The sequence below is a fragment of the Delphinus delphis genome, chromosome 15 (assembly GCF_949987515.2).
Source record: "Delphinus delphis chromosome 15, mDelDel1.2, whole genome shotgun sequence".
NCBI classification, from domain to species: domain Eukaryota; kingdom Metazoa; phylum Chordata; class Mammalia; order Artiodactyla; family Delphinidae; genus Delphinus; species Delphinus delphis.
Window position 1 is genome coordinate 20,533,827 of NC_082697.1, and position 24,688 is coordinate 20,558,514.

At 50.2% G+C, this 24,688-nt stretch overlaps 1 protein-coding gene across 1 annotated transcript in view; it reads right to left on the reverse strand.

The window, feature by feature from the left end:
• PPP1R16B (protein phosphatase 1 regulatory subunit 16B) overlaps positions 1–24,688 on the reverse strand; it is a 102,230-nt gene that overhangs the window by 18,816 nt on the left and 58,726 nt on the right. The window contains exons 3-5 of the mRNA XM_060030788.1: positions 7,393–7,463; positions 3,258–3,403; positions 368–471 (exon numbers count right to left, since the gene is read on the reverse strand). Coding sequence (XP_059886771.1) covers positions 368–471; positions 3,258–3,403; positions 7,393–7,463 — 321 coding nt within the window. The remainder of the gene's footprint in view (positions 1–367; positions 472–3,257; positions 3,404–7,392; positions 7,464–24,688) is intronic.

Genomic DNA, 24,688 nt, shown 5'->3' on the forward strand with positions numbered 1-24,688 from the left:
GGCAGCCGCGAATGTTCTTGACTTTGTATTATTTTTTCCAAATGGGAATATATCTTTATTGTGAATGTTTATTGAATTGAAATTGTCACAGCTGACGAAGAGACCCGGCCAGCTGAGGCCACCCGTGTGTGGGGGGGTGACACAGATGAGAGCAACGCCCCCCTTGTGCACAGCACGTTTTCCAGGGTTGTTCTGTGTCCGCATCTTGCCCATCACATGGGTAACAACCATCGTGGGGCCCCATCCCAGTTCCTGAGCACTGAGCAGGCGGTGGGCACATTGCTAGGTAACTTGTTCAGCTGCACTGATGTGAGAGAGCCGCAGCCCCGCACTAAGCCCACTTCACCGCAGGCGGCCCCGCCCTTACCCTGGTACGCCATGCAGGTCTCGATGACATCCAGGGTGGGCTCATCCTCGCAGAGGTCATAGGGCATGTTCCCATCGGAGTTGACAGCAAGCAAGTCGGCCCCACTGCAGAGAGAGGGCCAGGGTGAGGGCCAGCTTTGTGCGCAGAGGGTTGGTCTGGTTGCCTCTACCATCCAGCCTCTCACTCCCACCCCACTATGCACCCCAACCTCCACAACCCGACCACGGTGCAGCCCAGCAAGGACAGCATCTCCAGGATCTCAGGGGCCCCAGGTGGGAAGGGGCCAAAATCCCAGGAGAGCTGTACCAGCAGACCCCCCCCAGCTTCCCGCTCTGTTGAACCAGCAGGCAGGCACTTGGGCACAGATGTCAAATAAGAAAATACAACATTAATGGCAGCAGCACTGCTTCCTAGGCATCTGCTTAGAGCCAGGCTTGATCTAAGCCCTTTACACTCATCATTTGATATAATCCTCGTTAACAGTCTTCTTGGTTCAGTATTATTGGCCCCATCTCATGCAAGGGAAACAAAGGCTCAGACAGGTTCAGTCACTTGTCTGAGGTCACACAGCCAGGACGTGGGAGGGTCAAGACTCAAACCTGGCCCTTTCATGGGCCAACTCTTTTCACTTCTCCTTGTAACCTCAGCTATCCCCTACCTCCTCCTCTAAGTCCCTGCCCCAAAGGCTGACCAGGATAGGGACAGGACAGAGCCTTGGGGCTCCATGGCAGAATCTGCCTTTTGGGCCACTGGTTCCTATGTGCATGGTTCTGGGATGCCCTGCGGCAGAATCACACGGGCACCACTGAAATAAAATGCAGCTTCCTGGGCTCCACTCTGGACCTCCTGAAACAGAGTCTCTCGGGGGTGGGGTGGGTGGGGTTGAGGATTACGTATTTTAAACCCATGATTCTGGCGCACATCGGTGCTGGAGACCCACTGTACCAGGCTGGCACCGCTCCCTTCTCCTCTCGCACCATCCCAGATTGGACTGTGGCCACCTGATGCTCCTGTAGACTTAACCGCACCCAGGTTCTCATCGGAGGTGTGGGCATGGGCCACCTGCCAGTCCTTTGGCCTAACAGCCCTCCACTGTGACCTCTCTGAGCTCCTGTGTGCCCTTGGGTAAGCTCTTCCACCTCTCTGAGCCAGGGCAGCAACTCTATCCCCCCAGTATCCACCTGATGGGCCCTGGCTGCTCTGCTGAGACCTCTGCCAAGGGTCACCTGCACTCGGCCACTATTCCTGAATCCTTACACTCAGATGTTCTCCTGGGACCCCAACCCATGGGTCTCTCTCCGTCTTGGCTCTGGTACTGAAATCACCTGATTTCCTGGTGGTTCCTCAGGACTTTAGCATCTCTGAGTGCTCTGTGCCCAGCACAGGGCTTGGCCCAGCTTGAGTGCCCTCCCATCACTAGATGAATCCAATTAAATACGCTTGAAATTTAATGGTACCTTTTCTGTGTGTTTATAGAAACTAAGCAGACTAGAAGGAATTTCAGCATGCGAGAAGACTGTCAGAGCTCTATGGAGGGAAATGGCCTTATTCCTGGGAAAGGTATTGTTACGTGGTGTCCCCCAAAGCACGTTCTGCCCCAGAGAAATGCAGGTGGACATGATTTGGCGGGGTGGGGGTGGGCAGAGCCAAGGAAGTATGCTTGCTTTTTTTTTTTATAGCAAGAAAAGCAAAAATGGCAACGACACATAAGCATGGAGGAGATGAATTCAGGCTCATAGGGACAGACAGAGAAAAAGAGATTGAAAAAAGAAAATGATACCCTGATACAAAGACAGACGAAGACACTACGAGAAAACTACAGGCTGATATCCCTTATGAACACTGATGCAAAAGTCCTCAAGAAAATACTAGCAGGGACTTCCCAGGTGGTGCAGTGGTTAAGAACCTGCCTGCCAATGTAGGGGACGCAGGTTCGTTCCCTGGTCCAGGAAGATCCTACATGCCTCGGAGCAACTAAGCCTGCTAGCCACAACTACTGAGCCCGTATCCTGCAATTACTGAAGCCCGCACGCCTAGAGCCCATGCTCTGCAACAAGAGAAGTCACTGCAATGAGAAGCCAGCGCATCGCAACGAAGAGTAGCCCCCGCTCGCCCCAACTAGAGAAAGCCTGTTTGCAGCAGTGAAGATCCAACAAAGCCAAAAAAAACCCAAAAAACAAAAACCAGCAAACCAAATTCAGCAGCCTATTGGAAGGATTATACACTGTAACCAAATGGGATGTATGCCTGTAACACAAGGATGGTAAATTTTTTTAAAATAAATTTATTTATTTATTTTTGGCTGCATTGGGTCTTCATTGCTGCACGTGGGCTTTCTCTAGTTGCGGCGAGCAGGGGCTACTCTTCGTTGCAGAGCGCGGGCTTCTCACTGCGGTGGCTTCTCTTGCTGAGGAGCACAGGCTCTCGGCGCGCAGGCTCAGTAGTTGTGGCCCATGGGCTTAGTTGCTCCATAGCATGTGGGATCTTCCTGGACCAGGGCTCGAACCCGTGTCCTCTGAATTGGTCTGAGGATTCTTAACTACTGCACCACCAAGGAAGTCCCAAGGATGGTAAATTTTATGTTAGGTATATTTTACCCAATAATATCAGCAGAAAGAAAGAGAATGAAAGGAAAGACAGAGAGAATTAAGAGAGACACAGTGGAAAAGACAGAGTGCTACCAAGGAAGAAAGAGACAGAGATGGAGAGAAAATGAGAGAGGAAGACACAGGGATGGAAAGGGAATGTGGTGAAAAACAGAAGGAGTGGCAGGCACCAAACGAGACAGAAAAAAAAGAGAGAGAGGAGATGAAAGTTAAAAAAAAAATAGAACTTGGAAAAAACCAAAGGCAGAGGGAAGGCTGTTCTTGGGGGAGAGAGGGGCACGTACTACTGAACGAGGATTTTCACCAGGTTGATGTGGCCGCAGGTGGCCGCGGCATGCAGGGGCGTCCACAGCTCGTTGTCCTTGGCGTTCACATTGGCACCGTGGGAAAGGAGCAACTTGACAATTTCCTCAAAGTTGTCAATGCAGCACTGCAAGGTGGACACAGGCAGGGTCAGCTCCCGGCAGGGCCCTGGGTCGTGACGAGGGCACACCAAGTTCCCCCTCGCGAGGCCACAAGAAGGACAGCAGAGCCAATCTGCCTGAGTTTGAATCCAGCTCCATTACGTACATGCTGTGTGATTTTGGGCAAGCCACTTAACCTTTCTGAGTCTGTTTCCTTGTGAGTAAGTTAATAATATACGAGATAAAAATACAAAGACAATCTAAAAATAAAGTCATCTATAAGATGTTTTGCAAATGTTGGTGGAATGGGATGAAATTTGGAATGAGGCTTTAAAACCTTTTCTTTTTAATTTCAGAAGGCTTCCTTCCAACAAAACTGTACGGAGAACTCTAACTTAGATAACCAATCGATTCAAGCAGGGCTGCTCGGGCTGAAGCAGGGGCATGTGTTGGTTGGGTGGGGATGGGGGTGATGGGGGAGACCCTCCTTGACAGCAGTGACCTCCTAGATCACAGTTTGGAATCTCTGACTTAGGAATTTCTGACCCAGAAGCTAGTTCTTGGGGAAGTCCCAAGTAACCAAGCCTCGCCCCCGAAAACCAAGCTCTGTGTGAGGCTCTCAGGGGTCCTTAATACAGTCCCTAAGAGGAGACAGCCGTGTCCGTGCTTCTGCTTGTCCACACGTGGGGCAGCCCCCAGAGAGATGCAGGGCTCCAACAGCCATTGGAGCTCCCAAACTCCAGGGACGGAGGGTGAAAGATTCCAAATGGACAGAGGGGCCTCACGCCAGGGCCATGAGCAGCGAAAAGTGAGGACAGAGGAAGTAGAAGACGGGAAACCACTTTACAGACTACAGGACGCATCCCAGGTGACCTCTGGAGAAGCCAGCAGGGGACAAAGTGCTCAGAACTGCCCATCCAGGGAAGCGCTTACCCCTCGGTGCAACGGGAGATGTTGCAGAGTTATACTCAGAGGAGCAGAACAGTCAAGCTTGCTTTTTAAAAAGTCCCTCCTCTGGCTGCATGTGGAGAAGAGATTGCGATCACAAGCTTTGCAGGGGAAAAGAGGCATGGTGAGGAACTATGCTGAAATCACCCATGTAAGGGATGATGGTGGTCCAACCTAGAGAAGTGACCGTAGGCCTGTGGAGAGGTGACTGGATGCCAACAGAAGGAGCAGGGGCACCTGTGGCAGCCCACAGCCCCAGGTGGGTGTGGGGATGGGGATGGAGATGGGGCGGCACCACGGCCTCCACCCCTATTCTCAGCAGAACCAGGGGCCAGTGCCAGAGGGACAGATGGGAAAGAAGCAGCCATTTGCACAGATGGTGCCAGGGACCCAGGTTCTCTTTCTGCACCAGCCGATCTGGGGTTGGCTGGCTCTGGGGGCACCTCTCCGGACAGCAGGGGCATGTGTGACCCAGTGGAGCTGGGTGCTGCCTCAGGTAGTCGGGAGAACCATGCAGTGACACAGCAACGCCGGCAGAGGGCACCCAAAGGCACCAGAGTGAGGCGTCGGGGAAAGGCGTGGGTCCCCAGGCTGTCACCGGGAGATGGGTTTGGGTTTGGGATGGCCCGGTCCATAGGAGGAGAAGCAGCCCAGCCCCTGGGATCGGGGGACAGGAGGGCCAGAGATCCCACTCTGAGGGCTGCAGAAAACATGAAGATGGGCGGGGCGGTGTGCGGCAGGGAGATTATGCATACAGAATTGCAGTTGTATGAGAAGGATGCCCATGGGCTGGGCCAGTCTGTACCTGAGCAAGGGCTGGGTTGGGACCTGGATGCAGGAGTGCAATGGGGGCTGGTACGTGACGGAGCGGGCCGGCCTCCTCTCCTGCATTCCCCAAGGTGGGCAATGACACCTGGCATTGGATGACTCCTCCCACCCCGTCACTTCCCACGTCCAATCTATCACCAGGTGTGGATTCCATCTCCTGCATCGCTGTCCCCATCCCCACTGCCTCATCCCCACTGGCTGAGGCTTCGTCATCTCTCTCTGCTTCCCTGTCACTCTCCTTCCACACACCTCAGCCAGAGAGAGCTTCTTTGTTAATCCAGCCACGTTGCTCTCAGTTTACAACCCTCTGAAAGGCTCCCTGTTGCCAAGAGCAGAAAACCCACAGAAAGCTCTTCTTACTGTGCTCCTTCTTTGTATTGGAGCAGTAGTGACAATAATGATGACACCTATAACAACAGCCCCAGCAAGAGCAGTAATAATACGTCACATTGTCAATAATAAGAGCTAATGCTTTTTGAGGCGTTACTAGGGCCACACATCTTGCTAGCCAGGCATTGCCTCATTGGATCCTCAGAACAACACTTCCAGGGCTCCACAGCCATGTGGGGCTAGAGGCTACCGTACCGGACAGTGTCGTTACACAGAACATTCCATCACTGTAAAGGTTCTATTGGACAGTGCTGCCCTGAACTCAGTTTCCTGAGCTGTAAAATGGGGATAATAATATTTCAAAGAGTTGCTGTGACGATCAAACCACACTTCACATAAGTGAAGTGGCTTTGCCGAGAAGTGAACATGTGACAAATGTTAATGCTAATAATAACTAGTATTTACCCAGTGTCAAGTGATGCTTATAGGGTTTTTATGTGTATTTATTTAATCCTCACAGCAACCCAACGAGATGGATACTTGTTATTCCTCTTTTACAGATGAGGAAAGTGAGGCACAGAGAGCTTAAATAACTTGCCCAAGGCCACACAGCTAGAATTTGTGGATGTATGAAGCCCTGTGGGACAGGAAGAGAAGCCAAGAGGATACATGGGGATCCCCTGGGCTGATGGCTGAGGGTGGAGACTTGTCCCCAGGGCTCATGGGTAGGGGGATGGCCAGTCTCTGCCCACCCTTCCTGCCCTCAGAGGGAGACAGAGAGGCTCTCCCCAGCCCAGGGTTCCAGTTGCCTGGCCTCCCACCCGCCAGGCTGCATTCAACTCCACCTGATCAAAAACTTGGTCCAGAGCACAGGGGGGCTCAGCGTGCTCACTTGTTAACTCAGCACACACATACTGAGCACCTACTGTATGCCAGCATGGGGAGTAAGACTGGGATACACCGATGAGAAAGAGACACGGGCTCTGCTCTTGTGCCGCTCAGAGTCTGGGTAACGGGAGACCAGCATTAAACAGTCATGTTAATGGATGAAATGATGAAGGGATGCTCAGAAGAAAGGATGTGGATATAACAGCAGAGCTCTCAGGCTCTTGCTGTGCACGCACCCAAGCGCTGCGTGAAGTGCGACGGGGAGCAGTACCGTGTGTGCAAGGGACCGAAAAGTCAAGTGGCTGGAGGCCAGGCAGCCAGAAAACATGGTGGGCTCAGCAGGGGCACAGGAGAGTTCCTCACCCCCAGCATTATGGAAAGACACCAGAGCACTTTGAGTAGCATCAGCAAATGTTGGGTCTGAGCATCCCTGCAGCCACCGCTTGGAGGATGAATCAGGGGCAGCGCTGCCTGAATGCTGGGGACTAGTTAGGGGGCTGCTGCAGCATCCAGGTGACAAATGACAGCCAGAGCAGCCCCTCCCCAGCCAAAGGGGCCTGGGCCCATCTCGCTGCCCTAAAAAGGATGTGATAGCACATGATTCCTGGCCAGAGTTCATGGCTGTGTGACCTGAGGAAGGTCACATAAGCCCCCTGTCAATCACTTTTGTCATGGGGGTGGATGGATGCCTTGGTGGGTGTGAACAAATGTGCTTCGGAAACTGGCAAGCTCCAGACAAACTTGCTTTGTTTGTCAAACCCTTTGCCAGGCAGTGAGGACGCAGCGTACAAAGGCTCCCTGTCCGCGGAGGCTGTGTGTGTGCCGTGCATGTGGGCACGGGGCTCTGTGGGCGTGTCTGTAACAGACACACTCGTCTCCAAAGCAGACAAGAGCCTTTCAGATGTGGTAGCTGCGGCTCCCCTCTCGCTCCTCCCTGAGGGCTCTGGGCAGGAAAAAGCAGGGAGATGGGGTACCTGTCCAGGTGGACAGCAGGGAACCAGGGGCCCCAGCAGGTCCTTACCTGGTGCAGGGCTGTGAGTCCATCCTCGTTACACAAATCAGGGCTGACCTTATTCTTCAGGAAGTAGCGCACTGCAACAGAGGGGACAGGAGTGACTGTCCTGTCACACTTCAGGTGTGCAGGGATGCGGGGGACCCAGGTAAGACCCTCTCTCCCCCAGGTCCTGACACAAACAGTCTTGTTTACTTCTTACAACATGGGTGAGAGGTAAGTATCAAGACCTCCCCATTTCACAGATGAGGAAACTGAGGCACAGAACACAGATCTCTTGTCCAGGATTTCCAAGAGGTGGAGAGCACTGCCTGTCTTACTCTGCATAATAATGACAGGAGCTAACGGTTATTGAGCACTTCCTGTGCGCCAGGCACAGAGCTAAGCGATTTACATTTGTTGTCTAGAGGAGGAACATTCTAGTCACTGAAAGCATACACTCTGGTGTCCAATGGCTTGGGTTCAAATGTAAGTGCTGTTTTTATTGGCTGTGCAACCTCAGTCAAGACACTTCCCTCTGGGGCTTCCCTGGTGGTGCAGTGGTTGAGAATCCACCTGCCAATGCAGGGGACACGGGTTCGAGCCCTGGTCTGGGAAGATCCCACATGCCGTGGAGCAACTAAGCCCGTGCGCCACAACTACTGAGCCTGCGCTCTAGAGCCCACGAGCCACAGCTACTGAACCTGTGTGCAACTACTGAAGCCTGTGCACCTAGAGCTCGTGCTCTGCAACAAGAGAAGCCACCGCAATGAGAAGCCCGTGCACTGCAATGAAGAGTAGCCCCTGCTTGCCACAACTAGAGAAAGCCCATGCAGAGCAACGAAGACCCAATGCAGCCAAAAATAAATAAACAAAAATAAATTTATATATATATAAAAAAGACACTTCCCTCTCTGTGCCTCAGTTTTCTATTCTATAAAATGGGGATGATGTTAATCCCACCTCACCAGGACATCATGTGGAATAACTGAGGTGAGCTGTGACAGGGTCTTAGCACATGGTTTGAGCATCAGCACTTGTTGTGGAGGTTGTTATTATTTTTATTAACACTGCAGGTCCCTGCACCCGTAAGTGCCAAATGTCCCTGCTTTGGCCCTACTGAGCCTTGAGGTTTTAAAGCAGAGGCTTTAGCTGCCCTCCATCCTGAGACCTTTGTCTAATATGTGTGTGTGTGTGTGTGTGTGTGTGTGTGTGTGTGTGTGTGTGTGTGTGTGTGTGTGTGTGTGTGTTTTCAGGGATGGTGGGAGGGGGGAGGGAGCTGGGGCGTGGGAGGGCAAAGTGAACTCTAGCCACAGACTCCAATCCCTCTTGCTTAGGACCACTCCCTCCCCTTTTCCAAGGGGACCCTCCCTCCTTCTCCATCCTCCCCAACCCATTCAAGCCCTAGTTCCCATCCTGGACCCAAGGGCAAAGGGAAAGAGGGAGGGTCAGCACACACATACTGGTAGTACATCATCATATCAATATATTCAAGTCCACCTGCTCAGAAACTTGGGCCAGAGCACAGGGAGTCTTCAGTGCGTTCATTCATGAAGTCAGTACACACATATTAGGCACCTACTGTATGCCAGCCTGCGGAATGATGCTGGGATACACCAAGGAGCGAGAGACATGGGCTCTGCCCTCGTGTGGCTCAGAGTCTGGGCAGCAGGAGACCGACATCAAACGAGCGAACCCACCAGCCCTGCAGGCCCCTTCCAGCCAGCAGCAGGAGCCCCTGCCATGGCCTCCAAGCTTTAGGATACCCGTCTCTGGCCAGCCTCCAGCTGCACAGCTCCCGTGGGGTGAGGCGCCCATGGAGTCCATTAAAGCCCATGGTTCCTCTCCTGGCCCATCTTACCCTTCCCTGTTCAAATGTCTCCAAGCCCGAAGGTAGGGCCTGCACAGGTCTCTTCCCCAGGTCCACCTTCCCAAGCGTGGACCATGCAGTGGGAAAATACACCTCTAGGCTGCAGGGGTGACCAAGGGGTGGCCGTTGGCAGAGCAAATGGAGGAACTTGACTACACAAGCTGGCTTGTGTGTGAGGCCCTCATGATGCCAGGGACTGAGGCCTGGGTCCTGCAAATGGGAGAAGCAGGCTGGGCCTGGCCCCTCTGAGCCCCCTCCCACTCCCACCCACTTGAGGAAGTTTGGCTTCCTCAAAGCACGAGCCAAACTGCACAGCCCCTGATGCCCGCTGGGGGTGCTATCTCCACACTACAGCCCACCACCCACGCGATGGGGCAGGGACGCAGTGGTTTCCTCCTAGATTTGCCTCTGCTGTGGAGGAACAAACTCGAGTGACCTGTGAAGGGCGGAGGGAAGGCCATCCATTCTGCAGGCTGAATACCTGCTCGGCACCCCCAGCGAGTGCTGGGGAAGGTGAGGTCTCTGGAGCAGCGGGGATGGGGGCCATCTTCATTAGTCCCAGCTCCCGGACCCAAAGCCCCAGTGGCACCCTTGGCCTGAGTGTGAACAGAGGCCCCTGTGAAGGGGTGGTTAAGGCCTCCACCCAGCGTCCTGGCAAGAGGTGACATCTCCGGCAGACTTGCCCTAGATGCTTTCATTGCTGCTGGGGGTCAGAGTGACAGGAGTTTATACCAGATACAGTCAGGTCCTCTGGAACCACTAGCCACATCTAGCTCACATGGCTTTCAAATGTTAACTCATAAAAATTCAAAATTCACTTCCTCAGTCGCTCTGGCCACATTTCAAGTGGTCAACAGACACAGGTGGCTACCATATTAGAAAGTGCAGAAATAGAACATTTCCATCTTCACAGAAATTTCTATTGGACAGTGCTGCTCTGGGGCATTATACATGGAAATTAGCCCCATCGCCAAGAGCTAAAACCCTTCTGTGGCACTCCGTTGCTCTGGGAACAACGTCCAAAACTCTTACTATGGCATAGAAGGTCTGCACGATGTGTTCCCTGCCTGCAGACCTCCATCTTGCACAATTCCAGGGGGAACCATTCACACTGTGGTCTGTGAGACTGGCACCCCCCAGCCCAGGGCAGAGCAGTGCACAGCTTGCTCAGCTGTACACAGGACTCCTAACCTACCTACCTTTCCAGTCACACTTCTTAAACTCCAAACACCTTCCACAATGGTCTTTTATCAGCTACGGAGTCACCATACTTCCTTTGGCCTCTGAGTTTTGCATAGCCTGTTCCCATTGCCTGGAAGACGCAATCATCCATCCATCCACCCATCCATCCACCCGTCCATCCACCCGTCCACCCTCATCCAAGCATCCATCCAGTCTTCCACCCATCCACCAACCATCTATCCACCCACATCCATGCATCCATCTCTAATACACACACACACACACACACACACACACACACACACCTGTCTCACTCCTCATCCTGTACATCTCCCCTCAAACTCTCCAGACGAAGGCACTCCCCCTGGTGTGCATGCCCTGAGCTTCTATACATCTCATGTATAGCCTTATCACAACCGTAATTAAGTAACAATTTGAGTAATTATGGTAGACTTTGGGTCTGCCTCTGTAGGGCAGGACAGTGACCTGGCACTTACTGCTCTTTCCTTAAGGCCTGGCACATGGTAAATCCTCAACAACCTTTCCAGGACCCTGACCTAATTGGCAGACCCTTAGCTCAGTCCAAGTACACAGCTTCTCCATCTCCGAGCACAGCAGACCACCCTGTAGTGCTGACCCGTATGGCTCGCATCTGGAGTATGCAGTGCTGCCGGCAGGGTCCTCCTACCAGGATGGACAGTAGCTGTTCTCGGCCTCAAGGCCATGTTTGAAGACTGTAGCCCAGCCTGTCCACGGGCTGGTGGGGTTGTCCTGGGCCTGACAGCTGGCCTTTGGGAGAGTGGAAGTGATCATGATGTCCCTGTGCAGGATGGGTTTCTGGAAGGTTCTCCTTTGGGGGTGGGTGGTGGACCAGGCTTCTGGTCCAGGAGACACTCTTTGAGGCAAAAATGGAGCATCAGATGCCAAAAGCATCCTTTGTGTGCAGTAATTATCGGGGTGCTCTCCGCGTGGCACGGGAGCCCGTGTGCAGTAATTATCGGGGTGTTCTCCGCGTGGCACGGGAGCCCGTGTGCAGTAATTATCGGGGTGTTCTCTGCGTGGCACGGGAGCCTAAGACATGTAATTACTCCAATGTTGGGCAGTTATTTTCAGCCCAAGAGGTGGGACAAGTCATCCTCATCTCTAAGGAGCCGTCGATAGTCACGAGCCAAGGCCCCCTCCATGGTTCTACTAACGCTTTAGCTGGGAGCCTGGCTCTGGACACAACTCATTGGAGCAAAGACCCCCCCACCCAGGGCCTGGCCAGGTCTTCTTGCCTCTGGGGTTCAGCAAGAAAAATGATTCTTCTATCTACAGTGTGTTCTTACTGGACGCCTCCTATGCGCCCAGGTACATGCAGAACCACTTTCTTTCATGGGTTCATGTCTAATTATTCCTCTTACGGAGAACAGGAGACAGAGGGTCAGGGAAATGCAGCTCACAGCCACGTGCAACCGAGTGGAGGAAATCAGACCCTCTGATTTCTAAGCCCAGGCTCTTAGCCACAAGGCTGCTCTGTTCTGTCCCTGAGGTGAGGAATGCGAACCAGCATTGCTGGAGTAACCAGAGCCGGGCTGAGAGCTGGTATGGGGAGGAGGGGGAAAGGAGAGTGGACAGAGTGACCTCTGCTCTGCAAGCATCAGAGGCCCTCGAGTCCCAGGCCAAGCCTCTTCTTGCAGACAGAAGGGCTCAGGGATCCACAACCAGGACAGAAGAAACATGGCAGCCCCGGGGTCATGGTCAGACATCTCAGGGGCCAAATTAAACACAAAGTTGCCTTCTCTCACTCCCTCCTTAAAACCCTCTGGTGGTTCCACATTGCTCTTAGAATAGAGTTCAAAATCATTCCTTGGCCTTCACTGGGGTCAGCAAACTATGGTGCAAGGGCCATATCTGGCAGGCAGCCTGTTTCCATAAATTAAAATTTCTTGGAACACATCCGCACTCATTGATTTACATATTGCCCGTGAATGCTTTTACCCTACAACACCAGAGTTGAGTACTTACAGCAGAGATGTATGGCCCGCACAACCTAAAATATTTACTATCTGGCCCTTTACAGAAAAGATGTGATGACCCTGGTCTTCACGGTCCTGCATGGTGTGGTCCACCTACAGGGCTACCACCTTGCACAATTCCGGGGGACACTGTTCTCAGCATAGTCTATGGGAATGGCTAGCTCTGGAGTTGTGCAGTGTGCAGCCTGGTCAACCTGACCAGGCCATCCTATGTTCCTAGCCCTCCACGTTCTTCTCTTGCTCTCCAAGCACCTTGCACAATGGAGGTAACTGGCTTAGGGGGATCTGAGGGTTGGCTGGGGCTCAGAGAGGACAAAGACAAGAAAGGCATGCTCTCCTCTCCAGCTGGGCATGTCCACCACTTCTCCTGATTGCCCACCCTCAGGTCTGCCCCCAAAGCACCAACACCAGGCTTGCCCATCAGTTTGTCCAAGGGACCCTCTGTCCTCACACATTTCTTTAGCTGTGACTTTAGGCAAGTTATTCCTTCTCTCTGTGCCTCAGTGTCCTCATCTGTAAAATGGGGATCACAACAGCATTTTTTTTGTGGGGATGCTGTGAGGATTAAGTAAGACAATGCCAGAAAGATACTACTATCATTTATATTAAAAATAGGGCTTCCCTGGCGGCGCAGTGGTTGAGGGTCCACCTGCCGATGCAGGGGACACGGGTTCGTGCCCCAGTCCGGGAAGATCCCACATGCCACAGAGCGGCTGGGCCCGTGAGCCATGGCCGCTGAGCCTGCGCATCCGGAGCCTGTGCTCAGCAATGGGAGAGGCCACAGCAGTGAGAGGCCCACGTACCGCAAAATAAATAAATAAATAAATAAAAATAAAAAACAACTACTGAGCTCCTGCCGGGTCCCACCCTATGCTGGGTGCAGGAGATGTAATCATGGATATCTTGCATTTCTCAAGAGCCCTTGACCTGGTCCTAAAAGACAGAGGTCGTCTCTCTCCAGGGAGCTCCGAGCATCTGCTGGCTCAAGGACCGCAGCGAGGCCACAGCCAATGTCCCCACCACCCCCCGTGAAGGCAAGACCCCTCTGCGATGGCAAAGAGGTGGCTCCCGCCCTCCCCTCATGTATTCCTGCTCCTGGCGCCAAGCCCGTCACTCCACCCACAACTCCCTGGCAATCTGGCTGGAATCTGGGCCAAGCAGGCCCATCTGTTCCCCTCCGTCTCCAGCTGTAGCGAGCGAGGCTGAACTGGCCCATCTCAGCAGGAAGCTGGTGGCGGCTGCCTTTGGGGAGAAATCACTGCTGACAAGCTTGTGTTTTCTTTGCCACCTGACCCACTCCACCCCACAGAGCAGAACGCCTGACCTCGGGCTGGTGAGTGACGTGCAACCACAGGTGTGGGTCCTGCTCCTGCCCTGGGGGATCAGGGACAGCAAGGCAGAGGTGTCTGCTTACTGGAGGTGGACCTTGGACAACCTACATCTGCTGGGGGCGCCCTGGGGCTGAGCTGCTGTCGCCTGGCCACGTGACTTCCACAATCACGTTCACAGGACACCCACTCACCAAGCCCTCCTCCCTTCCCATCTCGCTTCCTTTCCCACCCAACACCCAGGAATGAAGCCTCATCCTCCCACTACCTCCTAGGTGCTGACCTAGGAGGTCAGATCTAGTTTCTGACCCTCCACACCCCTACTTTGTCCCTCCCTCCAAACCCCACTCCCTGAAACCCTCACCAATTCAGTCACACTGGTTTCTTCCATTTCTTAAAGCAAAACGAAACAAAAACTGAGCTCCTCAGGGCCTTTACACACAGTTTCCTGCACCTAGAGCCCTCTTTCTTCCCATACTTGGGCCAGCAAACTCCTCTTCTTCCTTCCAATTCCAGCTGAAATGTCACCTCCTCTGAGAGGCCTTCCGTGATCTCAATCGAGTTGCCTGAGTTATTCTCTCCCATAATACCCTGCATTTCTGCTTCACAGTAGCTCCTATGGCAATTTATAATTATAGGGTCATTAGCATATATTAATTATATAGTGATTTGTTTAGTTTTGGGGGCTCCATGAGGGCAGGGAACCCCATCGACTGGTATCCCCAGTGTCTAGCATGGAGGCTGGCTCAGAGCAGGGGGTCAAGAAATATCTATTGCAGTGAGAGCACCTGAAATCTGCTCTCTTAGCAAATTTCTAGTACTCAACACAGCACCATTATTAACTATAATCATCACGCTTCACATTAGGTCTATAGATGTATTCATCCTACATAATGGCAACTTTGTACCCTTTAACCAACATCTCCCCCCAAAAAAGTAACTATATGAGGAGATGGATATGTTAATTAGCTTGACTATACGGCATGTGGGCTCAGTAGTTGTGGCTCACGGGCTCTAGAGCGCAGGCTCAGTAGTTGTGGCGCACGGGATTAGTTGTTCCACGGCATGTGGGATCTTCCCGGACCAGGGCTTGAACCCGTGTCCCCTGCATTGGCAGGTGGATTCCCAACCACTGCGCCACCAGGGAACCCCAAATATATACAATTTTCATTTTAAAAAATCTGTGTGAATGAACAAAGGCAGGAAGGAATGGAGGGAGTGCGCAATGCTCTGGGGGCCCACAAGGCTGCTTGTTCAGGGGGGCCTTGGGACGGTGGGACATGGTCTCTCCCTGGGGACACATGCATAGTCCTGCAGACACAACACAAAGAGTGTGACTTGAGGACTGAGAAGCAACAGGCATGGATTTTGCACAGAAATGAAGCAGCGAATACCCTTCCCCAAGCCTCCAGTGGAGATACAGCCAGACCTGGCAGCTGACCGTAGGAGTCCCTGAGCCCACCTCCAGGCCAGGCGCCAGGCACCATCATGACCCTCCCACCCAGGAGACCAGTCCTCACTCCCTCTTTCCTGCACCTTTGGTGTCCTTTCTACAATCCAGCACTGACTGTACAGCAAGCACTTTGTCCATCAAATCCATTAGTCTTCCTAAGCCAGTTATGAGGACTAATGACCTGCTATTATAAATTAACTGCCTGCTACCATCACCCCAATTCACAAATGGGAAAACTGAGGCTCAGGCTTGAACATGTGAAATGACTTGCGCAAGGTCACGTGTCTGGGAATGGCAGCGCTGGGATTTTAACCCAGGTCTGGCCACCTCCAAAGGCTGAACACTTAACCACTTTGCTAAAATTGCGCCAAACAAGGACACGGGGAAGGGAAGGTGGGCAGCAAAGAGATGTGCAAGATGGATGCAGATATTAGCGTGAAGAAAGCCATTCATTGACAAAAAGCTAGAAGAAAGGTCAAGACCACTGCCAATAGTTCATTGTTCAGTTCATGATAATAAAGACAACGATCGCTAACAGTCATCCCAGAACCTTCTTGTTAGAGCAGGTTGCAGACAGGACACTGGGGCAGGAAGTTAACACTTAGCTTGAGGTCCCGTGACAAATGAGTGGCAACTCGGGGGCTGACTCGAGCCTGAGCTCCACCACTTCCTCTGTTTGTCTTCCTGTTGCCTCTCCGTTCTAGGCAGACCCCACCCCATCCCTGATGCGAAGCATCCTCATGGCCGGCCTCTGGCTGCTGCACCCCACCCCCTAGGCTTGCACCTCCTCCTTGGAAAGTCGTGCCCCCTGCTGGCCCTGTTTCCTCCCCTTCCCCTTTGCTCAGTCTCATGGGGTCCAGCACCTGGGGTCTGGTCAAACCAACTCCTCTGGCCCTCCCTCCCGCTCTGCCCCTCCTCAGGGTGCTGTCAGGGCTGCAGGGGGCCCAGCCTACTGCTTTAACCATGCCAGAAGGGCCAGCACTCTCAGCCTCTTTCCTCTCCTCCCAAGTCAAGGTTGTCTCAGGTCCTCAGTGCACTGCGCTTCCCAAATCATTCCACTGAGCAACTTCAACCTTTCTACCCACTACTGCTCCTCCCTGGAGCAGAAAGAGCCAGAAATAGCTGCTTCTAGGGAAGCCCAGCCGCCTTGGGCTGAGGGTGGAGTCAAGTCTAACGGTTTCTGCAAGAACTGGTGCAGCCCATCCCACAGGCAGGAAGTGCACCCCCGGATCCCGGGCAATGACTCAGCCATGGTGGAGGGTGGACTCAAAGTCACAGCCCCAGGCCCAGGGCCCAGGAGCCAGGCCTTGCTCTTCCTTAGGTAGCCCCCCTCCAGGGCCCATTCGAGAAGATGGGTCAGACAATAACAAGTGTTGGCAAGGATGTGGGGACATCGGAACTCTCATACATTGCTGGCGGCAATGTAAAATGGTACAGCTGCTGTGGAAAACAATCTGGCAGTTCCTCAAAATGTAAACATGGAATTACCATATGACCCAGTGATTCCACTCCTAGGTATAGACCCAAGAGGAATGAACACATATCCACACAGAAACTTGTACACAGATTTTTATAGTAGCATTATTTACAATAGCCCCAAAGTGGAAACAAGCCCAATATCCGTCAATGGAGGAATGGATAAATGAAATGTGGTTTAGTCACACAGTGGAATATTATGTAGCCATAAAAAGGGATGAAATGCTGATATGTGCTACACCATGGATGTACCTTTGAAACATCATGCTAACTGAAAGAAGCCAGTAATGAAAGACCACATATTGTGTGATTCCATTTATAGGAAATGTTCGGAATGGGCAAATCCATAAAGATAGAAAGTAGATTAGTGGTTGTCACAGGCTGAAGGGAGCAGGGAATGAGGAATGACTGCTCATGAATACAGGGTATCCTTTGATGAAATTTTTCTGGAATTAATTAGTGGTGATTGTTGTACAACCTTGTGAACGTACCAAAGACCACAAAATGCACACTTTTAAGAGGGAATTTTCTAGTATGTGAATGATACCTCAATTTTAAAAGGAGAACAAGGGGCTCCAAGCTGACCTTGAGCATCCTGCTGTAAGCTCATTCCCCTGCCAGCCTGGGAGATCTGTGAGGTCAGTAAGCACCTGTTGCATTCATCGCTGTACCCATAGGGCCGAGGATGATAGCCAGTACACAGTAGGTATTCAATCTTTACTTAATGGAAGGGAAGGAAGGAGGAGGCCACTGGCCACTGGGCTGTATATGATCTGGCCTCTGCTCACCTCTCCTGGTATCATCCGTCCTCACCACCATGGACCCTTTCGGGACCACCCATGCACCACTCTCTCTCTTGCATTTGTAAGCCTTCTTGTGTGCTATTCCCTCTGTCTGTCTTTTTCTGCCTTCACTTTACTTGGCTAATTCTTAACCAGGTTTCAGCTTAAGTGTCCCTTCCTCCACGAAGCCTCCCCAGGCTGGGCCAGGTACCCTTCTCATGTGCTTTCTGTTCCCTTCACAAGAACACTTAACACCATAATGTAGTTGTGTATGGATTTGTCTGTGTCTTTACTAGACTATCAGCTCTGGAGGGGTAGAGGAGTAGGAACCACAAACTTTCTAGCTACTGTGACATAGGCTCCTGGTCAATATGTGAGGATTGCAGGGGTCAGGAGAGCCTGCCTGGCTCCTACTCAATCCTCAGAACTGGCCAGAGCATCCTCCCTTGGGATATTTTATGCTTTGTCCTCTGGACAACAAGGCTCCCAGGCTGGGCTGGGCCACAGACTTTTCCATCTCAGAGAGAATCTTCATCCCTTGGCTTATATAATGCAAAGAGGCCAGTTTCTGTCTTAGCATCTCTGATGTCCACATGACTGTGAGGACAAGATGGCCAAGGGTGCACCAGACGTGAAGCTATAATCTCTTTTCTAGAGCCTCCATGCCCAGGGCACATGGCTGAGCTGGGCAGGAGTTTTTGACAGAGACTCGTATCAGCTACCCAGATGTCTCTGGACATATGTAACTTATATCTAGTATTAGGTGTGTGCCAGAAAAATGATTTCAGACCCTTTAGAATATAAACTCTATGTGGGCAAATCTTGTCCGTCTTCTTATCTGGGGTATCCAGCACCTAGAGTAAGGGCTCAACAAATATTTGTTGAGAGAATGAACAAGAAAAATTGTTTTTCTTCTATGAGAAGATAAAACTGAAGATACCAGGGAAATTTAACAAAATATGTACAAGATCTATATGAAGAAAACTATAAAACTCTGATGGATGAAATTTTAAAAATTAAATAAAAGGAGAGGTATTCCATTTTCATGAATAGGAAGACTCAATATTGCCAAGATGTCAGTTTTTCCCAACTGGATCTATAGATTCAATGCAATCCCAATCAAAAATGAGTTATTTTATGAATGCTGACAAACTGATTCTAAAGTTTATATGGAGAGGCAAAAGATCCAGGATAGTCAACACAATATTGAAGGAGAAAAATAAAGTTGAAGGACTGACACTACCTGAGTTTAAGACTTAGTATAAAGCTATAGTAATCAAGGCAGTGTGATATTGGTGAAATAATAGACAAATAGATCAGTGGAATAGTATAGAGAACCCAGAAATAGACCCACATAAATATAGACCACTCTCATCCATTGCTGGTGGGAACACAAAATGCTATAGTCACTTTCGATGGTTTCTTACAAAACTAAACATACTCTTACCATACAATCCAACAATCACACTCCTTGGTATTTACCCAAAGGAGTTGAAAACTATGTCCACACAAAAACCCACATACAGATATTTATGGCAGCTTTATTTATAATCACCAAAACTGGGAAGTAACCAAGATGTCCTTCAGTAAGTAAATGGATAAACTGTGGTACATCCAGACAATGGAATATTATTCAGTGCTAAAAATAAATAAGCTATCGAGTTTAAATGCATATTACTAAGTGAGAGTGAAAAGCTACATACTGTATGATTCTAACTATATGACATTCTAGAAAAAGCAAAACTATGGAGACAGTAAAAGGATCCGTGGTTGCCAGGAGTTGGGGAGGGGGGAGGGGTGAAGAGGCAGAGCACAGAGGCTTTGGGAGGCACTGAAAATACTCTGTGTGATACCTTTATGATGGATACATGTCATTATATACTTGTCCAAATCCATAGAATATACAACATAAGAGTGAACCCTAATGTAAACTATGGTCTTTGGATGACTGTGATGGGTCCTTGTAGGCTCATCAACGGTAACGAATGTACCACTGTGATGGGTGTTGTTGATAATGGGGGTGGGCTATGCATGTATGGGGCCAGGGGGTGTATGGGAAACCTCTGTACCTTCCCTCAATTTTGCTGTGAAACTACAACTGCTCTAAAAAATGAAGAATAAGTAAATAACGAAGCAAACAAAAAGAAACCAGGGAGAAGCTACAGTTAATCCTCTTGAAAAATGCATAGTCTTTCTGAAAAGCGAGGGTGGGAAAGGAATCTCTTCATAATGTAGGAGCAGACATTTATGTACTAGATTTCCTCCAAGGGATGGAGAACTACATTTAACTCATCTAATGTGAAGAAGACATGGGTCTGCAAGGTTTCTCCTTCGAATCTCCAGACTGTGCCTGTGTACACTGCCCTCTGTCCCTCTCCCTTCCTCCCCTTCTGTCAGCTCCCTCACGCCATAGGTATCTTGTGGCCTCCCCGCCCTCTCACCCCCACAGGAATTTATCTCAGGGACTCAAGGCAAGGATACTGCTGGTCCAGAAGCACGACCCTGAACTTCCCCCATTGCATTCATGAGCACATCAGTCCCCAGCTGTGCCAGGTCCCTGTCCTTCACTAATTCTGCTTCCAGAATTCTCCCAGCAGCTCCTCCTGCAGCTTCCCTGCAGACCCAGGAACCCCATCTCCCATCCACCCTGCAGAGCCTGGCCACCCAGGAACTCTCCAAGGTATTAGCTTTTATCCCAATTCCCCTCCGCCCAAACGCCCTGCACTCCTCTTCTTGAATTCCTGTTGCGTCCCCAACTCCATCTCTCTCACCTCATTGCTCTTTCTGCTTCTCTCTCCTTAATTTTTTTAAACAGCCCAATTATATCGTATCTCCAGGGAAGCAATAGATAAAAAATATTTCCAGGGCTGCAGGTAGGTGCTGCATACACACAAACACTAAAATGGCTTCACAGCCATCATAACAATATCTAGCAATCGTTGAATACTTTTCACGTGTGAGGCACTATGCTGAGACATTACATGTCTCAGCCCAGTTAATCCCCACAACAACCCTATGACTTAGGTGCTATTATCAACTGATTCAAAAGAAAACTATGGTTTGCTCAAGCTCACTTAGCTAATAAGTGTTGAAACTCATTTCTAGTCTGGGTGATTCCAGGCACAACTGGTGGTTCCGGCATAACTAGTGACAGAAGGTCCTCACCCAAATATAACCAAGAATAAAATCCATTCCTATCAATATTTAGGCAGAGAAAACAAGTTTCCTATGAAGGGGGAAATTCCTTTAGCTCCCATCTGCTCACTTTGAACCTTCTGTCTGCTTTCCCTGATCCCCCTCTGCTGTCCCAAAGCCCCCCACTTCCCACGCCTGTCTGCCCAGTTCCCAATTTCTTCCTAAAGATGCTGTGTCTTGCTTCTCTCCCTCAACACAGAGTTATGCAGGACAGGGACAAATCGCAATCTGGGCTTCCTTCCGCCTGTCTGACCGAGGAAATTAAACAAGATCTTTGAACGTTTTAAAGGTAACCACCAGAGAAATTAAAATCAGGATTTATATCTTCCGGATCAATGGAAAAGATAAAAGCAAATAAACATAGTATTCATGAAAGTCACAAAATGAGAGAAACAACAGAAACACAAATGCCACAAAGCATGAAATTAGATGACCAAAACACAAACATTATAACAATAAACAAAATCATTTCTCCTCCTCTATAAAGCAGTAGAGATTTCGTTGCCTAAAAGAAAAAAATTCAACTATGTGCTGATAACCAGAGATACATCCCAACAAAATAACAGAGAGACTGAAAATAAAAGGATGCTCAAATATAAAACAGGCAAATGCAAACACAAGGAATGCGGGGGTGGCGACATCACTGTGATACAGAATAGAATTCAGGGCAAGAAGAGGAGGTAATTAACTTTAGGTTGATTTTTGAAAAATACTTCAAAATAAAATCATAAACAGAAATCAGATCAGTGGTTGCCCGGGGCTGTTGATGAGGTGGGGAAAGCGAAGTTGTTAGCAGTTAGGAAAACTTATGAAATCATAATCAGTAAAGCAAAATTCAGTGCAACACAAATTGTCAGTATGTAAGTCAAAACCACAATTTTGACAGCCTAAAGAAAAGATCGGGTTGGGGGCGGGAGGGGAAGACTTATTGACAAGGTTGTTCACAGTAGTATTGTTTACATACACTGCTTATAATTGAGAAATATTGAAAGCAACCCAAATGTTTAAACATTTGAGACTGCTTAGGTAAAATATGGAACATCCATGTAATGGAATATTCTGCAGCTGGTATCTTAAAGAATTTTTAATGACATAGGAAAATGCTTGATATAAAACATAAAATGGAAAGACAAAAAACCAAAACTATACATTCAATGCAATCTCGATTGGAAAGGAAAAATGCATGTGTCCACACAGATACACACTTCTCACTGGGAAAAAAATTAAGATATTAACTGTGGCTATCAGGGACTTTTCTTTTATGGTTGCCAGAATTTTCCAAACATTTAAAACTAGGTATGGACAACCTTTATAATCAGGATTTTCTAATTTCACTATAAAACTAAAACCAGAAACAGAATGGTAGGCGAATGGTAAGAACTATATTTTTGCTAAGAGTTTCTAGGGCAGAAATGAGGTCTCAAGCTGGCTGACCCCACGAAGCAAATGCTGAAGCTGGGATTCCCGCGCTAGGTAGGAAGTTAAACAGCGACCAACAATAATAATAACCTCTTTGTTGGTATTGCAAAGAGGTTCACAAACTATGGTCCAATGGCCAAATCCTGCCACATTTTTTTTTTTTCAAATCCTGCCACTTTGAACGGTTTACATGTTAGGAATGCTTTCTGTGTTTTTTAGTAGTTGGGGGAAAAAAATCAAAGAAGAATATTTTGTGACTCATGAAAATTACATGACTGTCAAATATCAGTGTCCGTAAGTGAAATGTAATTGAAACACATACTCTATATATTGCCTATGGCCGCTTTCTCTGTGGTAACAGACTGTACCACCCACAGAACCTACAATATTTCTTATCTGGCCCTTTGCAAAAGAAGTTTGCTGATCTCTGGCGCAGCGCTTTTCCGCTAACAAAGCATGTTGAAAACCACAGTCACTTAATTCTCACAATAAAAGTCTCTGGTAGGAGAGGAAGAAATCAATGGATGTCCAAGGCGGACCGTGGGCTCGTGGCCAGGAGGCGCGTGAGCAGATCAGGTTCAACGTCTTCACCTGCCAAGGAATGAAGGGGGCACAGGTCCCCAAGAGCCAGCTGTCACTCACCTTTCTCCCCACCGTCTCACCCCCAGCCCCAACTCAGTCGCTTCTGCCCTCCAAAAGCAGTCGCGTTTCCTGTCAAGAGCGTGACCTTCTGAAACCTGCATAGTGGAGGCTGCAGCTGCAAAAAAGATGGTATTTTTATCCGGACCCTGCTTCCTGTTTGCTGGCTGAGGGTTTTATTTGCTGGTGTTCTGTTTTGTCATTTCTGATACAGACTCTTTCCCTTGTCACATCAGAACAGAGATGTCTGTCCTCGATAGGGTATGCTGCCTGCCACCAGGCCCACCTGCCCCCGGGTCCCTGGTCCTTTGTACTCTCCGTTCCTGCTGCACCATCTCCTGTAATATTGAGATACCCATCTTCTGCCTGCTCAGGAGCAGAAATCAGGGCAGCTGGATGGGCAGGGGGGAAACAGGAGCATTTCTGCTGCAGGAAATGGAAAAATCCACTCTCTTATCAGAGGAGAGCTGGCTGGGCTGGGAGAGGAACAAGTTTGCAGGTTTTCCAGAGCTTCTGGAACCCACTGTCCTTAGCAAGGCCTGGCTGGGGAAGGACCAGGGCAGCTGCTGGAGGTGGTTAAGTTTGGGACTTGGGAGTCGTTTGCTGGGAATGTCCTGCCCTGGGACCTGGGGATCGTTTGCTGGAGCTCCCAGCTATAGATAAAAAGGGACTGCCTTCAACCCTCCTGTCCCCGGGACTCAGCCAGAAGGGGGAACAGAGAGCAGATACATCAGTGTCTAACAAGTCAGTGATAGCAGGAGCTCACATTATTGAGCACTTACTGTGTGCCTAGCACCGTGCAGGAATTAGCTCACTGAAGCCCTACCACTGCCCTGGGCAGGAAGGAGGCAGCCGCTCTGATTGAGGTGATCTTACAAACAGGGATACTGAGGCACAGTGAGTTTAATTACCTTGCCCAAAACCACTCATCTGGTAAGAGACTCCAGTAGCCCCACACTTGAACTCTGGGCTTGCTCTGCCGTGATGATTTCATGTCTTAGAACTAAACCTGACCCTAGGTCTCAGAGCTGGGGATCTGCAGCTGGGAGCATCCCTGTCCTGTCATCACACTCAGAACCAGGCAGATCCCTGTCCTGTCATCACACTCAGAACCAGGCAGATCCCTGTCAGAGCCAGACAGATAAAAGGGCTACAATCACTCCTACCCTGGAGAGAAGCCACCAAAATGTACCGCTGAGGGACAGGCAATCTACCTAAGCATTGCGCCTGGCATGAAAACACAGGTGGAGTGGCTAAGAATTCAGACCCCTTTTCCCAGTGATCTGACCTCAGGCATGTCACTGCCTCTATCTGAGCCTCAGTTCCCTCACCTGTAAAAGAGGAATTGTAACCTCATAAGGTTATCTGAGAAGTAGATTATAGAGTACTGATATAAACAACAATAGTAGTAGTAGCAGTAGTATTTAGCTAGTTGTCTCTTCCCATCCCAGCAGTGATCCCATAGGAACGTGGAGCCCAGTCTTCAAGCTCCGAGGCACTGAGTGGTGGTTCCAGATGGTGAACATCTTTGGAGAGCTTGTGAGCTGACCACAAGGTAGAGCCAAAGGGCAGCCAGCCTCCAAGATGCATCCCTTCCTCCTAAGATTTCACACGCTTGTGCAGTTGCTTCCCACACTGAACAGGACTGACTGACATGGGTCATTGTAGGATGGCGTGTGACCTGTGAGGCTGGGTCACAGAAGACACTGCAGGTCCCATCTTGCTCCTTGGACCACTCACTCTAGAGAAGAAGCCGCCATGGTGTGAAGACACGTAAGCGGCCTTGGAAAGACCTCATCATGAGGAACTGAGGCCTCCTGCCAACAGCCATGTTGGAGCCATTGTGGAATCAGAGCTTCAAGCCGCAGACGAGCCCTCGGATGATGGGAACCTGGGTTACGTGTTGAAGACAACTTCGGGAGGGACCCTGAGTGGGGACCACTCAGCTACCAGCCCAGGCCTCC